General features: G+C 29.9%; 1 protein-coding gene across 2 annotated transcripts; it reads left to right on the forward strand.

The window, feature by feature from the left end:
* Nucleotides 1-274: 274 nt before the first annotated feature.
* LOC145754981 (pumilio homolog 3-like) lies at nucleotides 275-5,689 on the forward strand. Of its 2 annotated transcripts, none has more exons than XM_082571165.1 (13): nucleotides 275-415; nucleotides 494-650; nucleotides 762-909; nucleotides 1,845-2,014; nucleotides 2,360-2,534; nucleotides 2,779-2,961; nucleotides 3,054-3,161; nucleotides 3,248-3,373; nucleotides 3,496-3,638; nucleotides 4,013-4,238; nucleotides 4,506-4,593; nucleotides 5,152-5,257; nucleotides 5,334-5,689. In XM_082571165.1, the coding sequence occupies exons 1-13, from the start codon at nucleotides 358-360 to the stop codon at nucleotides 5,458-5,460; spliced, it is 1,815 nt and encodes a 604-aa protein (XP_082427291.1). In that variant the 5' UTR covers nucleotides 275-357; the 3' UTR covers nucleotides 5,461-5,689. The 2 variants fall into 2 exon arrangements, with proteins under 2 accessions (XP_082427291.1, XP_082427292.1); XM_082571166.1 differs by having other exon boundaries at nucleotides 5,164-5,257; nucleotides 5,334-5,686.
* Nucleotides 5,690-11,754: the final 6,065 nt, after the last annotated feature.

Genomic DNA, 11,754 nt, shown 5'->3' on the forward strand with positions numbered 1-11,754 from the left:
AGCAGTGGGGATTGAACCAACGACCTTATGGTAGTGTAGCAAGTGTTCTTGCCGCTACATCACGCCGCAGGTTCTTAAACTATTGTAACAATATTACATTGGAGAAGATGTTTTAGGGTTTTTATAAAACACACTTTACCGTATAAAAAGAAAAATTAGAATTCGGATGTCTATTTATACCAAAACTGAAATTATTATTAAAAATCAATTATTTTGAAATAATTTTTTTTTTGAGGATAAATTGTAAATTCTGCCATCTTACTACTCTTGTGAAACACGCACGTGTTCATGTTTTTATTTTAGAGCTTAGCTGACGATTTTTTTGAAATATATTTGGCTATTTTAACTTAAAATAAGATGACTACTGAGGTTTCTAATGATTCAAAAGTCGGAAATAAAAGAAAGAACAAATCTGGTAAGAAACAATTATGTAAATTGTTATTTTATTAAAACTGTTCGGCATTCTAATGCTTGCGAAACAAAAAAATTACAGATGACAAAAAAACTTTTAAAAAGCCGAAATTGGAATCGGATGATTCAAAAAAGGGAAAGGTTAAAAAAGCTTCATACAAATACCTAAACAAAACTGTCAAAAAGGAACCTTTGCCTAAAGAAACTGCAAAATCACGTAAAGATAGAAAATTAATAAGGTGCAGGACTTATGTTTATTAAACACTATTTCAACTTTATAATGACAAAATCTGGTTAAATTTATAACTAATATTTCAATAGTTACGTGAAGAAAAAATTGATTTTTTTAGGAAAAAGCAAAATCCTAACTACGAACTTTCTTATAAGTCGAAAAAAATTTGGGAAAAGTTAAGAATTCAGAAAAGTCAGTTAACAAAAGAAGAAAAAAGTGTATTGGTCCAAGAGTTAATGACACTGGTTAAATCTGAAAATCGAAAGGTAATCCTTGTTTTATTAGGCAATTTTATTTATATATATATACTATCAGACTATAGGCTATTGATTTTTTCTTTTAAATTTGGTCTTATTTTAGTTTAATAAATATAGTAAATGTTTATAAATTTTTATTTTTTTTATTGAATATTATGTTTTAGCATTATTAGCATTTACATCCTTTATTATTGGTTTTTATTGCTTTGTTAAGTATATTATATACTTTATAGTTAGTGGGTTCCTATGTTAAAATGACCCAGTTTCTTCGTGTGGATCTTAAACGTCGAATAACTTATTTAGTTAAAGCAATTTTTAAAGATGGGCACTTATCCGTTAATGCGGTAATCGTTAATTAACGAAGTTAAATTTTTCGATAAAATTTAACTTTTAAGTTAACTTTAAAAATCGTTAACGGACCTGTTTACTTTCGTTAAATTGTGCTTCCGTTAAATTAAATTCGTTAATTTAATATTTTTACAAGTTTACCATGGTAATATAAAAGTGTATATGTTTTATTTTGCCATTTATTGGGTTTAATCGTTTCAATTTTAAAGGATGTATTGACGATGTATTGACTGACGTATAAACGATGTATTGACGACGATGACGATGTATTGAAATTTTAAACGATGCCGTTTTGAAAACGAAAATCTTTTAAACTTACGTTCGTGTAGTTAAAATATCAACTAAGATAAAAACTGCTGTTTTTTTTCAAATAGGGTCGTTTCTTTGTTTGTTTTATTTAAATTTTAACGTTAACGTTTATCGATAACTACCGTTACATTTTGTTTAAATTAACTTATTAACGTTAACGAAGTTAATGTACTATGTAACGAATTATCACTTAACGAAGTTTCTTTCTCGGTTAACTGTGGCCACCTTTGGCAATTTTATATAAACTATTGGCTGCTCATATTAATATCATTATTTTTTTTACTTAGTTGTTAAATCTGGCTTATGCCCACGACACCAGCAGAGTTTTACAAACATGTTTAAAACAAGGGAGTCCAGAACAGAGAAAAGAAATCTTCGGTGAATTGAGGGATAATATCGTTAACTTAAGCAAAGACAACTATGCGAAAAATATCGTTTGGAAGATGTTAAAATATGGGTAAATATAAACCTTTTTGCTATAAGGATTAGATTACTTGTATTATTGTGATATATATTTTCTATGTGTTTTTATTAATTGCACGACCTCAACATATATTAACATCAGTTACTCTCGAGTTGCCATTAGTAGTTTGGTTTGTTATACATTATAATTGTCTAAATAATAAACTGCTGATTAAATCCTGGCTAAGCAGAAGTTCATACCATTTATAACACGTTACTTCAGTGCGCTACAGCATAAGAGCAGTGGGGATTAAACTCATAACCTTATGTAGTGTAGCAAGTGCATTTACCACTACTCCACCCTGCCGGCTAAATCCACATTTTACATTTGCATTTATAGTACCACAGAAGAAAGGGCTGTTATTATGTCAAGTTTTAAAGGTGTCGTTTGGAAATTACTTAGAAAAGCCAAATCAGCTTCAGTCGTCGAATATGCTTACAATAATTATGCTACTGCTACTCAGCGTGACTCAATGGTCAGGCAATTGTATGGAAAACTGTTTCGAATTTGTCAGGTATATAAAATGTGTTGGTGTTAAAAGAACTAGTCAATAGCCCACTCTGCAGTTGGGATTTAAGTTATTTTAATATGATCGCAACCCCCAACTAATATTTGTCCACGATAATTTACCTGTACCCACTAACTGCAGGTTTATGTATTTTGTAGGCCTGTACATACATGTATATATCTTTTATTAAACTTTATTATATTTATATGTGTATATTGATAAAAAATGGACTAAACAATTTTGATTTTAGCAAAACGAGACCTCGTCCTTGAAAACAGTTTTAGAGGAAAACTCTGATAAGAAATCTGCAATCATGTCCAGTTTTAAAGATTCCTTGTTGCCATTCTGTGAGAAAGCATCCATAGTGCATACCCTGTTGCACAAAGCTTTTTATGATTTCTTTTTGCATTGTGAGGATGCCACCAGTAGAACAGTAAGTAGAATATACAAAATACAGAAATTTTGACTCATGTATATATATACACTTTTTAATGATTTAAAAATTTTTTTTCAAAATTTATTCAGGAATTGATTGAACAGTTACGGGAGTCTCTCGTCCACATGATGCACACACACGATGGCGCTCATGTCGCAATGAGATGTTTATGGTTCGGCACCAACAAAGATAGAAAAGTGAAAATAATATTGGTTATCATATGGTCTGATGTGGCCTTTTTAAAATAGAATTGCAAGTTTTTTAAAAATGTCCTTTTATTTAGGTTATTATAAAAACCATGAAGGAATTTATCGTGAAACTTTGCTGTGAAGAGTTCGGTCATCTTCCTATTCTAGCTGCCTTCGACTGCGTTGACGATACCGTGTTTCTAAAAAAGGCTCTTATAGCAGTAAGTTAGTTTCTAGTTTATAACATAACAGGCTTTTAAAAAAGCAGCTGGGATACAGTCTGTTATAACCTATCTTTATAACTATACCAACATTTGTTTAAATATATATTTTCATTTTGTAGCCGATCGTTAAAGCCTCTGCTGAGATTATTAACAACAAATATGGCAGAAAAGTGATTCTGTATTTAATGTCACCAAGAAATCCCTCTCATTTTCTGCCGGAAACAGTCAAATTGTTAAGTCTAGGAGACAACAACGTAACCAGGTAACTTGGCGACAATAAACTAACAACAAAGTATCGGTTTGGTCTAAGACTTGGTGTACATAAGGTCTTGGTTTTGATCTTCACTGCTTTCATGCTGTAGCTTCCCTAAGTGAGGCGCTAAATGGTTTTAACTTATGCTCTTAATCATCAGGTTAATTATTGGGCAATAACAATAAATAATATTTCAAACTGCCAAAGGCAACTGGAGACTTAGTCGGGGCAACTAATTTTACTCTGTGTTTAGGTAATGAAGTTAAACATCCCTTATCAAAAATAAATAAACATGGAAAAAAATCATATTTTTTAAAAGTAATGAACATTAATGCTTGCCAGCCCCTTTATTAAGTAACACATTGACAAATTTTTGCTTTTAGTAAAAAGCCATTGGATCAACGTCACTCTGAGCTCACAGAATCTGCCTCTCCGGGTATAGTTGAATATATATCCAATAACCTTGAAAAAATGGTATTTGATCGTTCTTTGTTTATGCTTGTTGACATTGCCGTGATGAAGTGTAAGGGAGATAGAACACCTATTGTAAATGCTATTTTAGCGCTGGCTAATATGGAATTTAAACCTGGAGCCAAAGAAAATGGACATGTGAGAATTTTACTAGATGTTATGTAAATTATTTTCAATGAGATTTATTTTATGTTGTTTATTGCAAGAAAATTTAAACATTGCATTTAGCAAACTATAGTATTGTGGATAGTGTTTTGTTAACACTGCAGGTTTTACATTAAAAATATTCAATTATCATTCTTTTATTTCTAATTTTTTTTTATTAAATTATTGTTTTAGAAAAAAATTGATATATATTAAATGTGTATTCATTCGTTCATTAATTTATTTAAACCATTTTTTTAGATGCATATTGTTGAAGATACATGCGGACACAGTGTCATTAAAAGATTAATTATTGCAGAATCAAAGACCCCTGAAAATAAAATGGAAGGTAATCTAAGTTTGTACTAGAATTTTTTTTATAAATCAAGTTACCTTTGGCAGGTTGGGTTAGTGCCTCATTCAACAGCTTACTTAAAAGAGCATTGAAGCACTGGGCATCTAATCCAACATTTTTTTTTTTTTGTATATATCTTTATCCTCGATGTGGGAAAGTCGAATGCGTGACTTAAACATAGAGTAACATCACCCAGCCTCGAGTTACCTGTGGCAGTTTTGGATATTAAAGATTATAATTGTCCGAAAATTATACTGCTGATCAAGTGCTGGCTCAGCAGGAGTTCATACCGCTTATATCGCCTTACTCAAGGGCACTACAGCATGAGATCAGTGGGGATTGAACCCACGACCTCATGTATGGTGTAGCAAGTGTTCTTACCACTACACCACGCTGCTGGTTGGTATAACGTAGTGGTTAAAACAATTAACTTTAACACATTTGGCCTTATGTAGTAAAACATTTGGCCTTATGTAGTAAAGCCAATTGTTTTAACCACTACATTTTACCACTGGACTCTTCTAAGTAAATATAAACTTTTAACCTTGCTAGTTTGTTTTGAAGACACAATATTTTGTAAATTGCTCTTGGAAAAAGTGCCGGCAGTTCAACTGGCATCGTGGTCTGCTTGCAACAGAGGGGCTCAAATTTTATTGGCGTAAGTAAAAATGTTTCATGGTATAGTATGTAGCTTACACATGGAATTTATTAATTAAAAAACATTTATTTTTTAGTTTGGTTGAAAACAAATGTGAGGTTATTTCTCAAAAATCAATCTTGTTGTTAAAAGAAAATTTAGCAGAAATTGAAAAAAATATCTCAATAAAGTCCACAAAAGTTCTTGTAGATAAACTACAATGAATTTTCATGGATCTACCAAATCTGAATTTATACTAAAAAAAGTGAAATAAATTTAATAAAATTTTGTAGGGCTATATTTTCCTCCATTTTGTTGTTTTTTTTACATATATCTCTTGTTTCGAATAGAAAATGCTTGGATTATATTTCAGTTACCTAAGATAACCGCCAGCGAGCTAAACAATTTAAAATTGCTCGTATAAATTTTAATAGGCAACCGCTTTATTGTAAGTTAAAAAAACGGCCCTGTAATACTCCTATTAAACCCCAAAAACGTCTTCGAATATACCATGCGAAATCTCCTTAATAACAGTGTCTAAAAATAACAAATAATGTTAGTCTTTGCTTTCAGAAAGAAGTTTAGCATTCAATGTCATTGTTTAACCAAATAATCTACAAAACTATGTGTTTCTTAAAAATACTTTTAAATAGGGTTATAAAGTTCCCTTTAAATAAAGAAATTTTATATAAAGCAATTTCATTTTTGGTATAAAGCGACTTAAGGGAGCGTTTGCTGATGCTATGCAAGAGCGTTCCATTAGCTTAACCTAAGCGAGGAAAGCGCGCGCTTTGCATAAATGAGGAATTTCAGGCTCAAGCGTGTAAAATCGTAATTTTTTTTGTATCAAGTAAAATCGTAAATTTTTAAGATTTTAAACCACAATAGTGCATGCAACAACATAAGAAGAGTATATATATATATGACACCATTGAAAAAACAAATGTTCTAGAATGCGAAAGTTTAAGAAATAAAAGACGATTTATATTAAGACGTCAATGAAGAGACAAGAAAGCAGAATTTTATCAAGAAGTTATTAAAAGCCAAGTTCAACTTCTAGGTCTTGATGGTCGATCTTATGCTTATTACTTTTCTATTTCATTCTTAATTATTTACATTTTACTTTTTTGCTGGGCAATTGGAAACAATTTCAAAAACTTGACATTTTTTTTCAATAATCTAATATATCAGACCTAAAATGGTATAAAAAAAGATATCAGACTTAAAATTGGATAAAACATTAATTAAAATAACATTTTTATGGAAATTCCCGCTGCGAAAATCAGACGACACTTTTTCAACCAATAGGATTGATTGACGTCAATAACTTTCTGTCTTTCGCTAAAACTTTCGTCGGAAACCGGTCGGAATTTTGCTGCGGAGATTTTTACATGTTTTACAGTTTGTTTTGAAGAACTTAAAGGTAAGTTTTAGGCAAGAAATATGTTATTTAATTTATAATTAGGTAAAATGTAACAAAGCTTCTTAAAAGTAATAAGTTTCTTAGGCTGTAGGTTGCAATAAAATACAGTTTTTGTTAGGCTAAATTTCGGCATTTTCAAAATGGCGATCATATCGTTAAAAATGCAATTTTTAACTTAACTTTAGGCTAATTTTGAGTATATTGACAATATTTGGGCTAGGTAGTGTACTGTTTTTATTTAGTATTAGGCTAAAGACAATCTTTTTTGGCAATTTTTTTTTCAACTGATTAAGTTGGAGCCGCGATCTTAATTTATTTTTAGAATTTGGTAGCAATAAAGTCCTAATAAATATACATACTATTAAAAATTGTAAATTAACTTGTTTTTTGTTTAAAATAAAATTTATCTTGATGTCAAAAGTTCATCTCGCACTAAAAAGGTAATTTAAAGTTCAGGCATAATAACTTATAATAACGTCATAAACAGTTGCTTATAAGGCTATGCAATAGTATAATTTTTTTACTAAAGACTTCATTGAACATAAGAGTGATTATTATTTTTTAGATTTTGTTTAGCCTTTGCCACAGACATGTCTGGAAAAGGTAGGTTATTGATAATAAAAGTAGAAAAGGTTTGAAATTTATAAAATAATAATGATTTTGAGTTGTTATTAGTTTAAACTGTTTGTAAGTAAGTTAAGTAAAAACAGGAGTTGTTTTAATAATTTTAAAGTAAAAAAGAATAAAAAATTACAATTTTCTTACAGAATCTGATGAGTTCAATTTATAGAAATTTGACACGATTCGCACTTGCACCAAAAAAAAAAAGTTTGGATAGCCTTCCAACGAGTGATGACGTCAAAAGTGGAAAGCATTGCAACGAGTGACAACGTCTCTTATCTGGTTCCTGATTATAAGCGTCATAACGTAAGTTTTGTTAGTGTACTTATAGGCCTCGCGTTCAATTTTTTACTTAAAACAATAATTCGGTTACATTTTTATTCCGTTAGTTATAGACATATTGCAATTTATAATATATATATTGTGAATTTAAAGTGTGTTTCGGCTTTGCCATACTTGATTTTTTGTTGTTGTTGCTGGTTGTTTTTTTGCTGTTTGCTTTTTTTGTTGCTTGTTTTGGCTGTTGGTTTGTTTGTTGGCTGTTTTTGCTGGTGGGTTTTATAGTTGGTTGTTTTAGCTTTTGGTTGTTTTTGCTGGTGCCTTTTATTGTTGGTTGTTTTTGCTGGTGCTTTTTGTTGGTTGTTTTTGTTGTTGACTTTTATTGTTGATTGTTTTTGGTGGTGGCTTTTACTATTAGTTGTTTTTGCTGTTGGTTTTATCATTTGTGTTTTTGCTTGTGACTTTTTTGTTGATTGTTTTTGCTGGTGGCTTTTACTGTTGTTTTTTTTTGCTTGTGGTTTTTATTGTTAGTTGTTTTTAATGGTCGTTTTTATCATTTGTGTTTTTGCTGGGGACTTTGTTGTTGATTGTTGTAGTAATTGGTGATTTTTTGTTGGTAATTTTAAATAAGAATACTTAATCAATTTATTATATATATATTATTTTTGCAATATATCAAAATCTTAGAAAAAAAAACACTTGAATAGATTTTTCGACTTAATGTCATGTCTAAAATATCTCTTTAACTTTTTTAATTTTTGTTGTGGTATGTAACCTGAAATGGGGAAGTACAATGGAGACACGATGCAGATTCTGGTAACAATGTTAATGACAAACAAGAACAATTGAAAGGTTGGTTTTAAACAAAGCATAACTAGCAATTGGAATTATTCTTAATTTTACAATGTTATTGTCATTCATAACACTTTTGCTACATATTTAAAAAAAATTTTAAATTATTTTGCATTAAATACAATTTTTGTTCCAATAGTTTAAAGATATTAACCCATTTAGTCTATCATATTATGTTCCTTAAAGTCCTTACATAATCAAACTTTTATACACTAAAACTTATTTTGTCATATTATAATTCTCTGACCCAGTTTTAAAATATTGTTAATTTTTAAAGATTGATAAAATTTTATTTTTTTTAAATAGATCAAGTTTAAAAGCTTTCTGAATCTTAGAGAGAATGAGAGAAGTAAAGGGGGAAAACATTGGGACAACAAATGGTTTGTGGAGGATGTTGCAAGAAAGACAAAAATGGAACCCCTTGACATTTTGGTAAGAATGTAAAGTGACAATGTCTAATAAAAATTTTAAAAAATGAACTCTGTTTTAATTAAACTAATGATTTTTAAAAATTTTTGCTGAATATCTTAAACTGTTAAAAATATAAATTTTTGACATATCATAGTTTGTTGCCTGGCAATATTTAAAATAGTGTTTAAAATTATAATGTATCAATTTTTTTTTTAATTTTTTCCAGACTCTACGTCATATGACATCACCAGTTATTATGCAACGTAATTAACCAAACAATCACAAGTTTTTAACGTCATCAATTCGACAGCATGATTTCAAGAAGATGTGAAAGTGCACCAAAGTAAGTTTAAGGTATTGATTAAAATTAATTTCTTTGCAGTACCTTAACTAGATACATTTGTTTGTAGTACTGGAATACAACTCTATTCTTGTTTAAATGTATTTTAAGAACTTTATTTAATTTTTTTAGATCGACTATAGCCCAATGGTCTTTAAAACTTATTGTGCGATAGTGGCGTCATTACAGCCTAAATGACGTCACTCATAACACTAGTTTCTGATTGAAAAGTTAAATACTTAACTTCAACTTCATACAATCATCAATATCGGGAATTTAAAGTTATGCATTTAAAAATAACCAAAGATTTACCTCATATGGATATATTTTACGCTATTGTTAAGTTATTTCAGGGTACGAATTAACGTTTAAAAAACGATTCTCTAAAAATGAGGTTGCATTTTTAGAGTAATTATTAGGTCCAAGTCATAATCTTCGTTTTTTTGTATCACTTGACGAGTTGCGTGGCATTTTTTAAATGTAACGTATTGTTAAACAATCGTTAAGAATATTTTGCACGAAAAACGAGACATTTTTAATTCTTTTAAGGCTGTGTTATGCATTTAAAAAATTGCGCAACAACTAAACGATCTCGGGAGCGAAATTTTCGCATTGCCAAAACATGGAAAGTTATTGTTATTAAATGCCCTTTAGTGACCTACATTTACGCAGGATTATGATGATGTAATTAAATTAGTGTGAAACCGATGTAAAATAGATCGTAAAAATATACACGAGAGTTTTATCACTGCCTGAACCTTTTTTGGTTGATTCGCTATTTCTAATATATTTGTAAAAAACGATTCGCTTTTAGCGAATAGCGACCCGTTATTTCGTTCCCTGTATTTATTTAAAATTTATTTCTAATATATTTTCTGAGTGATTATATTTTTAAAATAGTTTTAATCAATTAAGGATATATATATTTAAAAAAATTAGTTTAACCATGGGTGTAATTATAAAGATTTAAATAAAATATTTAGTTTTTTAATTTTATTTATTAGATCAATTTTTTTCGCCCCAAACGATCTTAAAAACTCATCGTGCTTAAGTGACGTCATTATAGCCTACAAATAACGTCACTCATACCGCCAGTTCCTAATTGATAAAAGGTAATTGCCTTTATATTAACTATTTGTAATTTTAATTTATGCTTAAAATTAGTTATATTGTTTTTTTAGTGTCTTTTAAATATTTTTCACTTATTAATTAGAAGTATATATATACTTTAAATATATATTTATTTTTGTCTTTTAATTATTTTTTAACTTATTAATTAATTGTTTTGTTACAGTGATAAGTCAACATCACTTTTATATTCATCTTCTCACCTGCGAGTGACGTCATCGTTAATTACGTCACAACTGATAAGATTAGAGCCGGAATTGGAACTGTAAATGTTCTTTCTATGTTGAAGGTAAATTGTTTAAAATATTTTAAATAAAAATTCGGATTCAAACTAATTTTAAAATTGTCAAAGCTCTTATGACAAGTTGCTTTTTTATATATAACGTAACCCAACTGGCTTAAAGTATGTTTTGTTTATGTATAGCTTTATCTAACATTTAACTCAATGCATAAATACTTTAGATATTCAAAAAGTGATGTGGCTTCTTTTAATCTTGGTTTCTTTTGTTTATATATGCCATTTTCTATTGCTCAAAAATGACGATTTTGGATTCAACCATTATGACGATGATTTTGGATTCAACAATTGTGACGTCACGTATGGTCAGTGTGACGTATATAAGGTCATTAATAAATGATCTGAAAAATAATGGACATTGAGATTAGATTTCGATTTTTTAATTTTAATCACTAATTTTGAGGCCCTGAAGTACTAGAATAAGACAGAATTGTATGCAATATCTTTCTCTTCTCCCAGTGTATTTTTATTTTGCGGACTGTCCCAAACCTAGATTTACCCATTTCGCTTCGTGGGTCGGTCGAAGTTTGGGAGCAAACAGTCAATGAGCTGATGCGTTCTCGGCGGCCATTGTCACATTACCATTACTGTTAGGTCCCCTTAGTGTCCCATGTGCCAGTACTAGTTTGTGTTTTGGCCCTTATGGTCAGCAGAACCACGTATCACCAAATGGTCGTCCGGGTTGTCCCATGTTGTATATTTTTTTCACATTAATTTTTTTATTACTGTTGTATTTCGTGGCATATTATAATTACTTTTTCAACATAAACAACGCATAGCTCATCTGATAGGGTAAAAACGCATCGAAAAATTAGATAATGTGGAGGATTATCCTCAATAGCCAGGGACTAAACTTTAACTAAAGAAGCAACGCCGTTGAGGGTGCAGAGTTAATTATATTTAGAGTTTCGTGCTAATTAAATACCGGTATCTATAAACCCCGGTTTTCTACTTTCTATCATTTATTTTCTTCCTTAGTGAGCATGGTGCGTTTTACTCGTGGGTAGTATATAGCGCCATGCTTAGTCTGCAGAATTGTAAGGTATTAGCTTGTGAAAATGGAAATTTAACATCGCAGGGTAGGAGGAACTTGGACGTGGATGGAACATACTAGAGTTGAGTTAAAATAAATAAATTCTAAAACTTGAAAAAAATTCTGTCCCATT

The sequence above is a fragment of the Corella eumyota genome, chromosome 6, assembly GCF_963082875.1.
Source record: "Corella eumyota chromosome 6, kaCorEumy4.1, whole genome shotgun sequence".
NCBI classification, from domain to species: domain Eukaryota; kingdom Metazoa; phylum Chordata; class Ascidiacea; order Phlebobranchia; family Corellidae; genus Corella; species Corella eumyota.

Bases quoted from the DNA above. Each gene is read 5' to 3' on its own strand.
- LOC145754981 (XM_082571165.1), top strand. From the start codon at position 358: ATGACTACTGAGGTTTCTAATGATTCAAAAGTCGGAAATAAAAGAAAG. The intron at 416-493 runs GTAAGAAACAAT...AAAAAATTACAG, and splicing joins TAAAAGAAAGAACAAATCTG to ATGACAAAAAAACTTTTAAA. The intron at 2,015-2,359 runs GTAAATATAAAC...TTGCATTTATAG, and splicing joins TGGAAGATGTTAAAATATGG to TACCACAGAAGAAAGGGCTG.